Source organism: Charadrius vociferus, unplaced genomic scaffold (assembly GCF_000708025.1).
Source record: "Charadrius vociferus isolate BGI_N301 unplaced genomic scaffold, ASM70802v2 scaffold34, whole genome shotgun sequence".
NCBI classification, from domain to species: domain Eukaryota; kingdom Metazoa; phylum Chordata; class Aves; order Charadriiformes; family Charadriidae; genus Charadrius; species Charadrius vociferus.
In genome coordinates this window covers 1,158,166-1,177,175 of record NW_009647989.1, presented here as the reverse complement: position 1 = coordinate 1,177,175, position 19,010 = coordinate 1,158,166, and the positions used below count along the sequence as shown (strand labels likewise).

The following is a 19,010-nucleotide window of genomic DNA, read 5'->3' as shown; positions in this document are numbered from 1 at the left end:
GCTGCGGCCTTCTCCGGCTTCCCAGAAACAGCCGGGCGTACCCGTGTATCTTCTGTCTTGGCACACTGAGCGCTTTATTGGCATATTGCATGTGTCCTGTTCTCGTGTTGACTTAAGGGAAGCTAGAGAAATGTGAGGCCATGTAAAACGTTATGTGCAGTCAGTGTATCCAGTCAAGTAATACCCTTGACTATGTTCCTCGATTTGTCACATTATGTGTTTTCTTTTTCCATTTCATTATCAGCTACTTACTTTGTTTCGAAAATACTTGTGTGCTTTCAACTCATGAAAGTTAGAACTTTCTGGAAAAATCCTTAGATTTTTGTATGAGGTCTTGTCTGAAGCTTTGCTTTGAAAGCACTTGCAAATAGCACCTTGAATGGAAAGTTCCTGGTCTCCTCCCTGTTACTGCTACTGGTATTTAAGCAAATCCATGCCCTTGTTTGTGTTTCAGTTTCTCGCATCTATTGCTTTTACAACCTGAGAACTGCAGAAAATGCATCACAGTTATTAGAAACGGGACATGAGTGATAGAAACTTGTAAAGCTGAATTCTGTCTCAGGGAATCTTTAATTTAAAAAGCATTATGGAAAACTGCATGACGGGTGTGGATTGCAGGAGTGGACTGCAGAACTACATTATCTGCTCTGTGTGTGATTAGTGTTAGTGGACTTTAGATGCATGAAGAGGAAACATAATTGCTTAATAACCCTCTAACAAATTCATGCTGAATTATAAGACCTTTAAAACAAGCTATTGTTCTGTGCACGGTTATCCTGCATATGTTGTGATTCACAAGCTGAAAAGTACAATTTGCAGTCAAATAAGTAGACTCTTTCCTGTCATGTTTTGTGCGAACTTGAGATGTATGCCATCCTTGGTAGTATTTGAATTCTAGTGAGCATGATCTATAGGCTCTATGAACATAGAGGAGGGTGTCTAAAAGAGGTCTTATATACTGGAATAAAAGCAGGTCTGGATGTTAGAGTGCTTAGAGTTTATTTTAAACTAATTTAAACTAAACTACCAGACTTAAAAGGAGGATATGTTATCGTAGGCAAGACTGTAGGCAGCAGTTTATGTCAATAACAATCCTATACTGGATTGGGGTTCTCTTTCAAGTAGATCAGATCTAATACTTCCATTTTGTAAGAATTTTTTTGGGGGAAAAAAAACCCCAACAAACCAACAGAAAAAGCTCATTTGCATGACACAAGCTTACTTCAATAGGAACTTGGAGAACGTATGTAGAAAGGAGGATACAAGCCCTTTCTGAATTCCAGTAACAAAAAGTTGTGGGGATAGAAATGAAGCAAGCTGAATTAAAAAAATAAGCAGAAGGTAAAAAAATACTTTCACTGTTTAGTTGCTTATGGACTCATTACTCATAAATCAATAATGCGCACTGAGATATTTTCTTGCTGTTCCCTTACAATTTTTAAAGGCTCTGTTGTTTGTTTCCTATTGCTGACATCTTCTTCCACTGGGGTAGGGTGGGTTTTTTGGTCAGTGTTGATCTTTATTGCTACTTAAATCTCTGCAGCTCTCTTATGAACAGGGTCAGATGGCACATGGATTGTAGCAGGTTCTGTTGTGAGGGCCCATCCTGAAACAATGACAGTCACCAGCATACACAGAGTTGTTTATCTTACAAAGACAATCTGCTTGAGGGTAGGGTGGTAGACTGAGGAGGAAACTACCATGTAGCCTTTTGTATTGTGCACATCTGTTCGTGGAAACTTAACAAATTATTGGTTTTGTGTATAGGCTGACTATTTTTCTTCCCAGAGCTGGCAGGATAGCTTTCCCTGTAATCTGATAATAGTGTCATCGCTTGGACTCCTGTGGTGCACTGAGCTGGCAGTAAAATTTAAGTTGCTTTCTAACACTGAATTTTCTTCTCATACATGGCAGAAGGCAATAGAGCAACTGTATTATTCTCATTATTAACTCAGATATTTTATTTATCTGTTATGTTAGAAGAATTAATAGTGTTCATGGAACCTTGTTACTTGTTTTCCAGGAGCAGGTAAATAATACTGCAGCAGACCAGGTTTCTCCTTTAAAAAGAAATAACATTTATCTAAGATATAGGGCTTCTGTTCTCCTGTGTGTATTGGTTACTTCTGAAGCATTTGTGTTTGTAGGGTCTGTGTGTGAGTGTTGTTTGCTGTTGCATGCTCCCATTCCCCACTGGGATCTTAGAGAGTGCTATAAACATGATTTTCCTTGTCATTACAAGCTGGTAACCACACATGAGGCCAGCTGTGGAATGATGCTTCCCAGTAGAAGAGTGAGGGTGGATTCTGGGCAGTCTAAGGAAGTATAGATGGGGGGGAAAGAGGCAGTGTTCCTGTAATGAAAACTCTGTATTAACAGTAACTCAAATAAAATTGCCCTCACTTGTTTCAAGTGGAAGAGATTTCTGGTGATCAGATTCTTCTGTTTGCCTGAAATTGTAAAGTTTGATTTATTCATTTTCCATTCGTATAGTCAAATTCAATTTGACCTGCATAAAATGAAGATGCTCTGAAGTCTCCTCTAAAATGTAATGTTCAGGTAGTAAGATGCATGCACTGTGTTTGTTTGTTTTAGTCTTATGTATATACTTATTTACTTTGAATAGCAAACAACCACATGGCTTTTCATATGTTTGTATGCCTGACTTAATGACTTCCATTGATAGTGCTCAAGCCACATCAGAGTCAGTGAGAACACTAGACCTTTGTTTCCTTCTTTTTCACTGTTTTGCATTTTGCTTTCACTGGTATCTTTGTGAGGGAATTTTATTGTTCCTTTCACCCTATCCCAATTTCTGTTCTTCGATAATACTATTTGCAGTGTCCTGAGCTGCTATTCCATTTTCTGTTTTTCTGGGGGAGAGGATTCCCGCTCTTGAAAGAGACTGACTATACCTACATCGTACGATAAATTCTCGGCTGCCTAAATTGATGACTGCCTATGAACAGCTTGTTTATGCTTAGCCTGAAATATGAGGAGGGAGCTCAGAGGCAGATGGTATCACTAGTCTGTACCAGACTGTCAGAGACTAATCTGAGCCACTAACTTGACTTTCATCCTTCTTGTTAGAAGCAGAGAGAACACTGCTATGTGTTGCTAGTAGCTTGAGGTGTACTCAGGAGAGGAGTTAATGTAGCAGGAGTCCAGCTCCCAAACCAAAAACAGTGGGTGTGCAAGTCTGTAGCAGGGATAATTTAAAATATAACTGACTAAGCCTGTGGGGCTTTTTATTCACTTTAGTGATGTTTGTCTTTTGGCTTTGCTTCTTACCCTAAGGGAAACTAAAATATTAAGACCTTAAAGAACTCTTCCATCTTGCCAAAGAAGTAAAAGTGCTCTATGAAAATAGATAGCAAGAACTCCCTGGCATGGGGGAGGCGAGGGTACAAAGCTTGCAGGGCTGTGTATTGTTCTGGCAGTAAAAAGAAATGAGTGCAATATCTGGAGGCTCTTGGACCTTCAGTGGGAAGGAGTGGGGAAAGTAGGTGACAGATGTACTTGATTTAAGCTGTAGAAGATGCAAAGTATGAAATTATTTAAAGTGAAAATTTCTTGGACATCTCCTGTTTGCTGTAGATTAAGCAGAGAATCTGATCAAACTTAAATCCACAGTGTTGCCTAGTCCTCTTCCTTCAAGGAGAGAAGGACCATTCTCAGATTTTTATAAGTAATAATAGCTGTTGTGTTAATTACTGTAGCCCTTGGGGTGACTTAGAGCACCTCTGCTGGTGCTAACGTGGGAACAACTTTAGTATAAAACTCTTCCCATGTATTCATTCTTGTGTGGTGACTGTTGTTGATGTCCGTTCTTTCTTTTTTTTTTTTCTTTCTGTATTTAGAGCTGGATGTGGCTGAGTTTAGTCAAACTTGGGTTTGGATTACTCTAGAACTGATTAACAAAATTAAGATCTGAGTTGCTGGTTTGACAAGTTAGTGGACTGCAGAGACGTGGCTTACAGACAGAAGTAGAGCTAGATTTCTCAAAGGGAATGACCGTCATATACTATTATTTTGTTTGACTGGAACAAAGCTCTTCAGTAATAGGATTCAGGAGGTCAGTGTAGCGACTTATAAAGGAGTAACCCCCTCTAAAAGAGGAATGGAGCTGCTAATCCCCATGTGACTGGAGATATGCTCTTGCTTTGCCTAAAACCATTGGACTCCTACTGACGTGTGCTGCCAAAAACAGCAATTCAACTTTGCTGTCTCACTGATATTGCTCATGTGGTTAGCTTCTGTCTTAACAATAAATCATGAAGCAGCTTCTTCTACATGTATCTATTCTTTTTCCACCAAATCTTCTTGGGTGAAGAGTTTAAGAGCAAGATAAATAGTCTTTTATGTACCAAGGCATGCACTGGTGCTGGGGTTCAGCAGATGTGGACTGGCAAGAGTTACAGCTGCGGTGTTGGGAACATAATTTTCATCAGCTTATCCAGTAAATGTGTTTAAAGAGTTGCTTATATCCCTGAAGACTCTGAAGTGCACCTGCACCGTTCTGCTTGCCCTGTATTTCAATTAAGATTGGACTTACAAACTAGTTTGACTAAGATCCATTTAAGTTAGAAACAAGATCTGTCAGGACTTCAGTATTCTTGGGTTAGAGTTTAGTTTAGCTTTGCACTAGCTCTTACTTCAATTGTTTGTCTTCAAAGCTCAGCATCTTAAACTTTTTAAAACTTTCTAGTTTAGTAGAGCCAGTCAAATATCTCTAATCTGTAGAATTCCAATAAAGTCTAAATTTATTGTATAGATAACATCGAGATCTGTCTCTTTTAGCCTCCTTCCTCACACTTTCTGCTGTTGATAAAGTTGAAATGGGAGACAGACAAGATTTTTCAATAACTGCTGGCATTGTAAGCAGCGTTTTGTTTAGTTAAATCTCCACATTGTTGAGATGAGAAATGCTACTGTAGACGGGTTTTCTGATCACGTTTATTATCAGTACTGTTAAAGCTAAGTTTATTAATTTGCTAGGAACATTCTCAGAAAAAAATCAGTTAGGATATAGCATGAAGTTGTTAGACTAACGCTAAGTCTTCAACCCTACAAAGGAGAAATGGAAATACCCCTTTTTTTACCCAGGCGCACCCTCCCTGACTTTTTTTCCCTGAAACAGAACAGGTAAATAACAGTCCTCTTCTTCCTTTCTTTCCTTTAGGCATGCACAAACACCTTTGTTTGATAAAATCAGTAAAATATGCTTATGATGTAGTACTGCAGCTTATTTCCAGAACTAGAATAAATGACCTCTTTTTGTTTATACAGAGATAGAGATCCAAGAGACTGTTATTCTTGTTTAACTCTCAAATGTTGGTTAGCCATGATTGGTTAGCTTCAAAGACCAGTGGTTTGACAAAAATCATAGCACAGTGAAATGGACTGGTTGTAACTGGCATTTGTGGTGAGTCTTTGAAATTATGCCAGTTGTCAGAATGCATCAAGGGGAGGTGCTGCTCTGCTCCATGAGGGAAGGCAGCCAGGAGCTGACTCTGATAACTAGGCAGGCAGAAGGAGCCCTGCTGAGGCTTTGGAAGAGAGCTCTTTTGGGGAGGCCTCCACTGAGGCTGTTTCTAGGTTGCTGCTTCTCAACAGACCTCACTGGCTAGGTTTTCTTGAGCATGGGAGGCTAAACTCCTAGAAGTGGGGGAGTGTGCTCTGACAGCAGTCATCATTTATCCTTTTGAATGTTGTACACTTTGATATTTGCATGATTACAACCAGCCTTAGAAATTACTAGAAAAATGCCAACAGTGAAAGTACATGGTGTCAGAGCATTCTTTGCAGTAGGTCAGTTCTGATTCTCTTCCTCTCTCCACGCTGATGGAAGACACGATCTGCTTGTTCTTGCTTCAGAATGCAGAGCTTTGTGTCAGTCATTGATTTGATGTTTGTTTGGTTTTTTTCCTCTCCCATTTGGCTGGTGCATATTCCAGGTTGCGCATTATCCATGAAGTTGGCTTTAAAAGAAACTTTGTTAATTTGGAGTAAGGTTCACTTGGTGTTTAATTGTAATTGTTCCTTATATCAGTTTAGTTTAAATACACATAAAATAAGCTCTGCTGATGCAGATCAGGAAACATGAATTGATTATTTCTTCATAATCTTTCAATAAAGGGAGATTAGATTCAAGGACCAAAGAACAGAGCTCTTGAGGGTTTTGTCTGTCTCTGGGTTTATGGTGATGCCCTTCATCCTTTATATTTTTATATTGTAAAATTAGTTTTAATACATCACTTAGCTGAATTTCTATACCCATTATCTCTGGATTGGAATAAGTTCAGATCACATGCTGTTTTAGTTCTTTTACTGTAAATGGTGTTGGAGAGGAGTTACTGGGGAGGGGCACAAAGGGAGATAACAGAGGGAAAAATTAGGTAATGACTTGAATTTTAATGTGCTTTATGGTGCACAGGATCAGTTATTACTTTCTCATTTGAAACTTTAATTCTGTCTCTCATTGTGGACTCACAAGACCAAGATACCTATGGCAGGTATGTGCTTATGTGAATATGGTACAGAGGATTCTTTTTGGATGGAAGGTGGAAGTTTTTGTTGTAAAACCAGCTGGTGAAAAGCAGGGAATAAGGCACTGCAATCAAATAAAAAAAATTAATATCAGATCTTTCATTTGTATATGAAAAAGTGAGCTGGTCTGATGTTAGTTTCTTGCAGCTGGTAAGGGGGAGGGAGAGAATTTACAGTAATCTGATATATTCTGCTCTCCCTTTTTTCCAAGTGTCAGCTGTCTGGGTTAACAAATATCAATAATTGCTTACTTCTGTGACAATCTAAAGCACAAGGTGCTTGTTGAGGAGAGCTGTTTTAGTATTATGACTTCCTATGGCTGTAAGTGCCTACTTATGTTCTTGCTGTTGGGAACTGTTTCTAGGTTAAGCTTATTTGAAGGGTATTAGAACTTGTGCAGAGTTTGTTGGTGGAGTGGCAGACCGCAATAGCTGCACCTTTGTCTCCTCTCTGATGCAAGCCACAGTGCAAATGTTTCCCAACACCTGATACTGACGTTTTTGGAGACCTCTTCAGGTCAAGCACGCTGGATTTCATAAGAGATTAAAGTTATAAAAGGTTATAAAAGGGAAATGAGGTGGCTGCTTGATTTGGTGTTGGCAGAAAATATTTCTTGTCTCATTTTATGCAAGGGACAACTTGAGACCACACACTTGAAGTAGCAATTGGACTTAAGTTTGCTTGTTGCTATTGTATGAGCTTATAGAGCCTTCCAGTAGTTAAAGGAGGCCTACAGGAAAGATAGGAAGGGACTCTTTATCGGCAAGTGTAGCAATAGGATGAGGTGTAATGGCTTTAAACTGAAAGAGGGTCGGTTAGATATTAGGAAGAAATGTTTCACTCAGAGGATGGTGAGGTACTGGCACAGGTTGCCCAGGGAAGCTGTGGATGCCCTGCCCCTGGAAGTGTTCAAGGCCAGGCTGGATGTGGCCTTGAGCAACTTGGTCTAGTGGAAGGTGTCCCTGCCCATGGGGGAACTAGATTATTCAACCCAAACCATTCTGTGAAGCCTTCTGAATAGGTACAGATACAGAAACTTCGTCTTAAGCCAGACCTTTCAAAAGTCCAAAAAGCAGAGTAGAAATTACATGAACTTGCCTTTTAGGAAGTGAAATTTTAGAGCTGGCAGAAACCTGTTGAGCAATCAAATGTCTGTATCTAAGAGATTTCTTCCAACAGATACCTATTCAGTTTAAAGAGAATTAGACACTGTGTAATGAACTTGCAAGCAAGACTCTTATGATTAAATTAGGCTGCTGAAGCCTATCTCTTGTAATGGGAACCTTGCTAGCGTAATTTCATATTCATGTAAAACTAAAAGTATGCAATTCACTTGTTTATTATGCACAGAATGCACTGGTCATAATGAATTGAGTCATTTGTTTGCTCTTGTGCAACTCTTTCTCAGTGTCTCTGAGAAAGGATTACAAAGTCCGTACCATAAGCCAATGAGCTTATACTGAAAAGAAGGATGGTAACAGCTTGTCCTTTTTGTTCATAGGAAGAAAAATGTTAAATTAGTCTGTAAACATTGTTCATAATACTCATTGTGTCCTGAAACACCTTTTTGTGTCTGTGGTGATTCACTAAATGGGCTGTACTCTGAGAAGACAGTTTGCAGGAGTGATGCTTTCATATGAGTGGTTTTGTATAACAGATAGTATGAAGTAAGATCTAGTCAGCAGGGTCTGGAAACCCAGAAGAGGAAAGACTTAATTTTCTCATTAACTTAGGGGTGTTTTTTTTACCTCTAGTTCACAAATATGCAGTGTAAGGAGATCACGTCTATCTCATGTTCCATGTGCTTTTGTTCCAATTCCTGTGTGCTGCCTGGGAGAGCTGTTACAATTGTTATAGTAGCATGCCATTGGGTGCTGTCAACAGCGAGCCTGGATTTTTAAAGTTGAATCTCCTGCTATCAGATTGCTGCTTCTGGCTCTGGTGCAGTAGAGGGGGATGTGAGGGAGGCTTTCCCTGCTGCTGCCCAGGTGTTTTCCAGTTAAATGCCCCCAGACTTAGAAGCCACCTGCTTTTACAGAAGAAAATTTTCTCTAAATCAGTGCTGAGAAATGACTTAACTATAGGAACTGCTGCCTACTTGTGGGTACTGAATAAATGGACTGTATTTTGCTTAAGATGATAGGAAATTAATGTTACCATTGTCGTGTAGCTTGCTAAAGGACATCTTTTGTTCCAGTTATAGGCTCAACCCAATGATGCTTAAGTGCTACATTAATAGCTTATTTGAAAAGGCATGCAGGAAACTTTTTGTGAAGTGTGTTCTTAATTTTAATTAATTCTTTTTAACTTTTTTTCCTAAGTATAAGTTAAACTCCTAATTATAAAAAAATGCTGATTTGCTTTACCACATGTAGGTAAAGTTCTGGTTCTGGCTGTGCAGGCTGAAGAAACAACTGCCTTCTATCCAGTGGTCTGCTGGTTGAATGCCAATGTGATGTGACGCTTCCCTAACCTGTTCTTGTCAAAAGAAGTTGACCTAGGAAAGGTCTACTGTACAAACTACTTCAAGCTAATCTATTCATTTTTTGGATGAAACGTGTCCCCAAGCAGCCCTGTTAATGAAAGTATGTCAGAGCAGGGCATTGAACCACTGAAGATTGCACTCCTAAGCTGTAGAAGAGATGTGTGCTGCCTTTACACACTAATCATTCATAATAACAGGAGGACTGTTGTTCATATATGTATATTATTTATGTAACTATACTGTGTGTTAGTATTCAGATTGACACTTTTATTGCCATCATATCTCTTTCAAGCTCCTGTAACAGAAATAAATGAATCAAGCCTGGTTTTTGTTTTCCTCACTTCAAAAGTGATCTCCCCTTGAGCCAGAGTGCTGATGGAGTTGACTTGTATGAGCTTGGTTGTTGTAAATTTTCTGTGCTGTTGATAATTGACTAATGAATAAAACAGAATATATTTTTCATTTGAGTGTAATTTCTGTTAGAGCTTGGAAGTGGAACAAAAGACTTCTTTTGATCATATTTAATTTCCTATTATTTAGTTACAAGCAAAATGTCTGTGGTATTTAGTCCGTAAGTACTTTATGGTACCGTTTCAGTTAAAAAGAACTTCAATCCCAGCTAGACCTGATCTGTTGCACTGGCAAATGGTGTGGATACTGTGGTTTCTAATGAATGTATGGGATCTGGCTTTCTTATCTGTCCACATCTTTTCCTAGTTTTCTGAAATTGGATCTACTGCCTTTTAAAATATGCCCATATATATTCTTCATGTTAACTTTCTGTGCTGATTTAAAAAGCTGTTTGTTTATAGCTATTATACCTTAAAATGGAGTGCCCAGCTACCAAAGAAAGTGCATGCATGTTGTTTGGTGTGGTAGATCATATAAATATTTCACTAATGGCCAAATAACAGCAAGATCCACCAGACTGTACTGCACTACAGCATGTCTATCCATAGAGTGATTACTACGTTGGGCAAAACAACATAGTTGAAAAGATCTAGTTTTTTAATGTCTTTAAAGCAAAACTATGTGCAAGCAGGCATATGAAATGGAAGACAATTCAGGTCTTCAAGTATTAGACTAATATCTGAGGCTCTATATAGGAGCTAAGAAAATACATCAATAATTACTTTAATGATTTGACAAATTCTTTGCTGTTCAGTAAGCATTAAGACAAATGTACATGTTGATTTAATCTCTTTAATATTTGTGTGTGTACTGTCTAGTTGCTAAACCTCCCTTTTACCCTAAGGTCATTTAATCATATCTTTCAAAACTTTAGGCACAAATAAAAAATAGTAGGAAGAAAAGATATCAATGTTTGAGGATTGGATTAGGGTGTACTTCTAAGATTAACTGTATCTTAATCAGGTAGCCATTGGCTCGTTGGCTGAAAACATTCATATTGCCCTGGGAAACTTGAGCTAGCCTCTGCAAGCACATAAAAACAGGGCCTAAATAAGAGGAAAGCACAAAGCTGAGAAAAGAAGCAGCTACAAGGTTTATGAACTCTGTCTGAAAAACAAACTTTGAAGCTAGTAACAAAAACTGAAGGCATCGATTGTCTTTAATAGAGATTAGGCTTTTTTATATATTAAATAACCAGAGAGGCATTTTAATGCAGGAGATATGAGTACCATTTGTCCAAAAGGTGGACAAGATCCCAAAAGTGTGTCTGTCCATCCAACTGTACCCTCCCCACAGTGTAAACTGCATGAACCTGATGTGATTGTAAACAACAAATGGCTCTTTTATTCAGAAGTTGAACCAAGTCTTTTTGCCTTACAAATGGGGACTGGGAGGAGGGCAGGGTAAGGAAGAAAAACTCTTGAACACAAGGGATACTTCTCTAAACATACTTCCTAGAATCTGCTATTTGCCTTGAGCATAACCTGAAGAATCTTAACTGATTCTGTAAAGTGCTGTGAAAGATGGCATGGTTGGTTCTTGGGTTTTACACTGATCTAAAGATACAGCTTTGTGATATAACTTCTGTTCATTCTTTTTCATCCTTTAATGGGTAGAAATACTTGTGGTGTGCTTGTGTCCCCTGTAAGAGAACAAAACATAAGTAGCAGTACTTTCTTCCATTGTGTAATGTGCTGTCCTGCAATGTGTAAGTCATTGTACACAGCTCCCAACTGCAGATGTCAGAGATATTAGATCAAAGGTATTATTAACTTGTACAGTGTCTCTGAAAGCTCTTGATACCTATTGAATGATGCAATGTCTTGGAGTCTTACTTCCAAAACTTGTCTCTTGGGCACACTCATGTATTTTCATCAAACCCTGAAATACTGCAGTGTGTAGCAGTGTGCATGTGTGTGAGAAGGTGCCTTGCAGGAAGACACAATTAAAAAAAAATTAAAAATTGACATTCATTGGACATCTTGGAACTCCTAACTCTTCCAATTCTGCAGGGAAACAGGATGAAGCAGAGGGTAAAAAAAAAAAAACAAAACAAAACAAACAAACAAACAAAAAAAAACCAAAACAGTAGTGGTCACAAGGGAGATCAGATAGCACATTCAAATCTGAACAAAAGGGGCTTAAAATTCCAGAGCCATCATAGTGCTGGCTAATTAGGCATTGCCTAAGGTGGGGCAAAAAATGCTGTTGTGTGCCTGTAGTGCCTTTTGAAAACCAGGGAGTGGTATGTCCTGGTCCTGCTTACTGCTTTAAGTTTCTTCAGATAATGTGTTTTCTCACAGTTGCCAAAACTACATTTATTTCATCCTTGGTCAAGTAGCTGTGTTCAGCTGACACATCCTCTCCTAGCAAATACCCTGACATATGTCCGTCTATGTCCCTGCTATAATAAGTATGCTTGCCAATAGGCCCAGCCATCTAATTCCCCCAAGTTAGGCAACCATTTTCCTTCATTCTTTTCGCTAGTCAGAACTCCTTTTGAAATTATAATAAAGTCATGTTTTTCTCAATGCTACTTTTACACTTTTTTTCCACCAAGTAAATTCACAGAGCCTGTTTCCTAGACATTAGACTAATGGCTTAATGGAAATGTAAGCAGGAAACCCAGAGCCCCAAGTGGGCTCTTTCTTCATGTTGATTTGCCTACCTTAATTCTTCAAATTGCCCTGTTAGATGGCTAAGGGCAGAATGTCAAGTTGTAGTCTGGATGCTTTGAAAGGCACACAGACTAGTGATTCTGAGGAACAAATAGGACAGGCATGACTAATATTCAGGGTGGGCTTGACTTATTAAGCCACTATTGGTGTAGCCGCAAATACCTTGGGGCCTTTACAGTCTTTATTGGTGCCTGCAGCAACAGGCCTATCAGAAACTGAGAGGCTCTGTGAAATACTATTAGAAATTTTGGTATCTAAATGACTGTTAAGAAGGCACGTAGTATCAGACAGCACAGCTGCTAAGGATAAGGTTTATAATGTGTATGAAAGAGAATTAAACTTTAAATGCAGTTAACTAATGAATATGCTCCTAGTTGGGTGGAGGAAGGGAAACAGCACTCAAAAATGTTCCCTTGTTTCCTAGTCTGTGAAGTGACTACTTTTCAGGGTAATTAGACAGAAATACATTTTAGGAAAGGCTGAGTCTCAAACCCAGAATGTTGTCAGGCTTTAACAGCCAGTTTAGTTGTAACTGGCAATGGTAGGATCTTGAAGAGGGTGGGGGTCAAAGCCTCAGAATTAAAATGTCTTTTAGAACATCTTGCATTGAGAAAATGGGCAGGTTCCCTTACAAAACACTAGTGCATCCTCCGTGGAGTTGCCTGGAAGTACTGTAAGAAAATTTCCGTTATTGGTAACCTGGCACTTTTGTGTGTGGATTCTTGTGGGGTTTGAAAATGGAAAATAACTGTTAGGACTCGGATATTGTTAGTGAAAAGTGTAGTCATAAGCATCTTTGAGCAACTGAACTCATTTAAGGCTGTATACAATCTGTGTAATTGGGAAAGAAGATTGCAATTCAAACTGTACTTTTCATGTTAAAATTAACAGGAAATAATTAAAAAAAACCCAAACCATTTTTCTAGGTGACTTTCTATAATTGTCTTCTCATCACTACATTAAAGTGACAATACTATCTTAAGCTTTTTAAGCCGTAAAGTTGTGAGACTGTTTGCAAGGGCATGCAAATAGTCAAATGAATCCAATCCCTTCCTGTTATTCCTTTAGTACTTGCCCAACTGGTTTTCTGAGAGGACCATATTTTGAATATTTCTCTGGGTGCTTAATAACTCACCTTCTCCTTTTGTTGCTGTTTCCAGGATGCCAAGTGTACGACTTTGGAGATTTGAATTTCACTCAAGTTCCCAATGATGAACTGTACAACAACCTGATTTTATATCCACGGTCAGTGGGTTTAGCCAGCCAGGTACTGGCTGATGCTGTAAGCAGAGCGGTAGCTGCTGGACACAGCTGTGTGACTATAGGAGGTGATCACAGGTGAGCTAAACTAGAAGCAATTAGTGGTGCATGCTGCAGGTTGACACTTGGAGTGTAAGCATTTAATTAAAAAATAAGGGGATGGTGAGAACAACTTGGGGTCATTTCCTGGCAATACCATAGGGTAGCAGCATTTTGATTTTACTGCTGGGGCTTTTAGGGTGGAACACAGCTACAAAAACCTGATCTTCTAAGACAGTACTGCGTAGTTCCAGATTGTTCTGTGATCTGCAGACATACAAATGAGGTTTTTATGTTTGGGAAAGCTTGTGTGATCAGGTCCCTTCAAGAACTGTTATGGTTTCTTTATTGCTGTTTAGTGATGTGTCGTTGTGTCTCTTTTGCCCCTCAACTCTCAGGATGTTAACTCTTAGGATGGGTTTGTAATACCTGCACACAGACCATTTTGTAATATATATAATAACATGTGAAACTCTCTCTTCTCTTTTCTGCTAACCTTTGGTCTGAGAATTGGTTAAAGAAGGCAGGGCATGTAAGAATGAATTGTGGGGGTGGGTGGCATGACTGGAATCAAAAATGGGTGAAGAGCAGAACTGATGAGTGACCACACTAGATTTTCTAAGAGATCATTTGGAGCTAGAACAGGTGAAGATTCGAGTGTGGGAAGAGTGACAGTGGGGAGAGAAGAGCTCTTTCTCATCTGTCAGTACTAGTATAGTCCTGTAGAGTTACTTGGAGTCTCCTGGAATCATGATAGTGGCATGCCATGCAGTTTGTATCAGATGCACCCTTTATTGTCACAGATGTCTGTGTTGAAACATGGCAACGTTGCTGACTGAAGTTGCAGAGACTTCCCATTGTCCTTGTAGTTGTTCTGAGGGAGAAATGGTGACTAAAGACTTTGCTGCTGTACTTCCAGCTTGGCACTTGGTTCTGTCAGTGGCCATGCACGGCAGTGTCCACACCTTGGTGTGATCTGGGTGGATGCACATGCTGATATCAACACCCCTCTCACAACTCAGTCTGGAAACCTCCATGGACAACCTCTCTCGTTTCTCTTGAGAGAGCTTCAAGATAAAGTAAGTATCTTGCTTGTACAGTTAGCCTACATTGAAATCCTCAGAGCATTTTGCTTTTTCTGGTGTGAGGTGCTTTCTTATCTGCTACAAATGCAGACCTTTTTTATATGACTACAAACAAAAACATGTATTGTGTGTGTATACATGGACATATATATACACATGCATACACACACGTAGATACAGATACACGCACACTTAGAAACACGAATGAGAAAAAGCTTTTCTTTGTGTTAGCACCCTTGTGGGTTGTATGGTAAGCAAGAGGTCACACAAGCTGTACATAGCATATTCCCATGAGTGGAGCTGGCGCTGAGGCTGTGCACCAGCAGCATTTCTACCAACTGAGCAAAAGAGGGAACCTCCCCCCAGCGCAGCCTGTGAGAGTTGTGCTGAGCTCACCTCCAGGGACAGCTGGTTCCTGCATACCTTGCACGCTTCTTCTTAGTTTGGCTCTTCCGTGTTCTGACAACCTTGGGGGCTGCTCCCGCATGATCTCTCCTAACTGGCTGCTTTGATGTTGGCTCCGTTGGCAAATATTACAAATCAGAACAGCTGTACCTGCTTACAGGGTGCTTTTAAAGAGGTAAGTCTTTGTTGTGGCAAGAGGTCAGATTATCAAAAAGAGCTGTTTATGGGGGCACATGGAACGCACATGGCCAGTTTTTGCTACTGTCAAGATTGTAGGTTGACCAAAGGCCTACAGATCCTTTTTGGCTTAGCTGTGGACTGTATCTCCCTGTGCCGGTACCTGTAGCATCTACAGTGGCAGCTTGTGCATTGTTAATAGCTGAGGCCTTTGAACTTAGATAGGACAACCTGCTTCTGCTGAAGCTGCAGAAAACCTGACTTTTATTCTGGCACTTTACACAGCTAGTCACTTCGTTTAGATTTGTTTTTTCTCTGATAAATTTTGGGGGTGCTGCGTTGGTGGAAGTATGCCTCTTCCAAGTAAGATCAAGCATGTTTAACGCCTTTATGGCTATTGAAGATCTCATTGTGTTAGTACCTGTTTAGCATAGCAAGATTGCTATCACCTGGTAAAGCTCTTCTGCTTTTCTCCTGCAAGTTCTTTTGAATGAATTCCATACACGAGTCAGTAGAGTAATTTTGTGCTTTTACATACTTTCATCTTTTGGGTAATTCTTGTATGGTCTCTGCAAACATGCTAGAATTCCCGAGGTAATGCAAAATTAATGGGGCTTCTTGAAATACCCCCAGGACATGTGAAAGTTATAAAAGATTACTGTATTTCTAGTTTCTTGCCTGTAATTCAAAGGGGGTGATATTTTTTGCACTCACACCGACTTCTGCAGGAGAGATAGGAAGAGCAACAGGAAATTTTGTGAATTTTGGAGCTCACCTAAGGTGAACAGTTTATGTCTTGGTGAGAACAGAACAAAACAAAGTTCTTTGATAGCTGAGGAAGGAGGAGAAAGGCAGAATAAGGTATGCTGCTTTCCTCTTTTGTCAGTCAGACAAAAGTATTTAATTGGCTTCTTCTGTATACATTGTGGATTTCTGGTCTGCTGGGCTCTGGTTCTTGAGCAGCACAGAAAAGCAGTGTGGTTCCTTTAAGGTTTGGGGTTTTTTTGAGAGCTACTAAAAGATGACTTTGAGCTCTGTGGGGTCAATGGGGGAGCAGGACTCTTGCCAGCAGCAGTAGGGAAGAAAGAGTAAGATTAGGCTACATTTAGAGGTGAGTAAGTCAGGTATGGTGCTGGCATAGAGGGCTCATGACAAGCCCACCTAAATTGTAGCTGTCAGGAAGCCTCTGTAGAAACATCTGACACAAACCCCTCAACCTGTATTTGCAGCTACACAAAGGCACGTACTCATTTAGAGGGTTTTCTTACCATATTGTATTCCTGTTTAGAGGGAGGAAAATATCTGCCCTCCTGGTACAGGAAGCATTCTAAAACAGTATAAACTTTTAAACAGCTGTTAAGCAGTAGGAGAATGTACCTTTGACAATAGTTTGTCTGGCTATACATCTGACTCACTGGAGGGAAACTTTATGTGTGAACAGGTGCGTGTGGCTCGCTCTCCTCCAGTAGTTTTATTGATAATAGGACAAAAAAATTTTATTGTCCTTCTCTCCTGAGTGCTCTGCAAGGATTCTTTTTGAATCCTAAAACTGCCACCAGCAAGAAGGCTACTCTAGTCCTACTCTCTGCTAAGCAGTACTTCTTTCTCAAAGCGATAGACAAACTAACCAGTTGCACTTTGCTTCTCAAGGAGGTTTCTGTTATGTCAAAGGGTACATACCATAGCAGTCTGAGAGAACAGAAGAGATTTTGTAATGAGCCCTGTATTTCCATCCTTGTTTTTTAAGCAACCCCTTCCTACCATGACACATCTGTGCATATGCTTCTCTGGGTGGACTCCCATAATTCCACCAAACTGTCTCTCTGGGTGACAAAGATTTGGTCATCAACCTAATAGTCTCAGGAAGGCTACTTAACACTTGGCTCCCTCTCTAGATTGTTTTGTAGAACCACAGAGAAACAACAGCTCCTTTGAGGGTATAAAAAGAGAGCAAAATAGCCTCCATGATTACATTTTACCTTCCTGGTTCATTGCCCATCTCTACTAACTGGTACTGCTCTTCCAGCATCTTGTTCCTCGTTCTCTATCAAGAGGACATGGGACAGAGGTAGTAGCGTAACATACGTCTCTCCTGGTGGCACAATCTGTTTAGACTGTTCTTGACCCCATACCAGCAACTCAGTTTAGCTGCTGTAACCTTCTGTGGGATTGCATGAGAACTGAGTCAGAAGCACTGTCTCTTTGCTTGGTTAGTTTTTGAGACACATCAAGACCTACCCTTCGGTCATTTTATGACCCTACAAACAGCTGTCCTGGTGAAACATAACAGGGGAGACTAATGTGGCAGCAACTGCTTAAGTTAGCACAACTGCCAAGAATGCCCCAGGGCTGTTTCACATCCCTCAGTCTAGGTGTTCTCTCTCTTGTTTTCAGAATCCCTGATGTATCCAGGGCTAATAAGCTTGGTCAATGCTCTACTGAATTAAATGTCCCCATGTAGCAGATGACATGAAGTGCAAAAGTGATGCATCTAGCTATGAAATAAAACAAAGCATTTGACCAGGCTGCTGTAGAACAAACCCTGGTGTTGCTTGCACAGTCCATCACGGGCTGTCGGCTGCTACTTGTTTGTCCAGTTAGCCTCACAGGAGCACTGCTTGGTACTCAAGGCAAGGTGGAACTTTAGGGTTTTTTAAAAACTTTTAAAATTAATTTTGTCATTTTAAGGGAAAATATTTGCAAACATAATCCTTTGACTGGCATTCCTCAAACCAAGCATTAGTGTCAGGGCTCATGAACCACTTAAACTAAACTTATAAGCTGCTGTTAGTAATTTACCATGAAAATGCCTGCACCTTCTTCTGATGCCTGTTTGGCTTTACTATCAGCAACTACTTTTCTGTTGTGACAAAGTGAAAACGGAGCCTGTCAAATGAAGTTAAAGCATTCCTTTTTTTTTTTATTATTTAAAGAGGAAGAGGTATAATTAAGAATGGCAGTAGTAAAATCTACTAAATCATTGATACTAGAGAGTATCTGACAATATTATCAATCCTATGCTCAGTCTATGGTATGGTGACGGGCTTTGCAGATGCAGCTTCATTTCTGAGACCTGAATTATTTTTCCTAGTGGCCTCCAATTCATTTCTCTCTCTTCTGAATTAATGACTGCAGAAAAGTTTCAGCACACTCCCCCAGAGCAACAAATACTTTTTTTTTTATATGTGCTTATTTAATTCCAAAGTAATTAAATATAGCTATGGGTGTTAGCCTTTAAAAACAAATCCAAATATAACTAGAATATAATTAGTAAGTGAGACGTATAAGAGGGAAACAAAGCCTTCTTGCTGCTTGACAGCTGTTGGCTGTAGCTTATTTCAGAGCTGGGACAGGAAGACAAATTTGAGTTAATTTAAAGCACTCCTAAAATTAGTAGATATTACTAACTGAAGGATCTTTACGATTGCATACCAGGACTACTGTAATTACCAAAGCTGAAAAATTATGATCTCGCCATCTTTCATTTGCTGTCTTAGACCTGCTTTCTTCAGGTCTACATTAAAAAACAGTATGATGTAGTCCAGCATGGAGGCCCCACTTCTTGTCTTGCCTTTCTTTTTTTTTTTTTTTTAACTTCCCACTTTTAATTTGTCTATCTTTACCGTTGTTTTTGCAACAAAGTTTGCACGATTTTTTGGTGATTCTCCTAAAACGATACAGGTGCCTTGGTTTTTACTCTTCCACTTAAGTATGATGTACTGGGTAGGTTACACATACAGTACATTTCATGGTAATGCTAAGTGATCTACATCTGGGTATCTAGTTTCTTATCATTCCCCCTTCCATTCACTGATGCAATTTCGTTATACATATCATTAAACAAGCCTAACACCAAGCCTTTCCTTGCAGGTACCACAGCTTCCTGGCTTTTCCTGGCTAAAGCCCTGCCTTTCAGCATCT

General features: G+C 39.7%; 1 protein-coding gene across 1 annotated transcript in view; it reads left to right on the top strand.

The window, feature by feature from the left end:
* Positions 1-19,010, top strand: part of ARG2 (arginase 2) — a 25,894-nt gene that overhangs the window by 3,635 nt on the left and 3,249 nt on the right. The window contains 3 exon segments of the mRNA XM_009883505.1: positions 13,284-13,461; positions 14,342-14,501; positions 18,960-19,009. Coding sequence (XP_009881807.1) covers positions 13,284-13,461; positions 14,342-14,501; positions 18,960-19,009 — 388 coding nt within the window.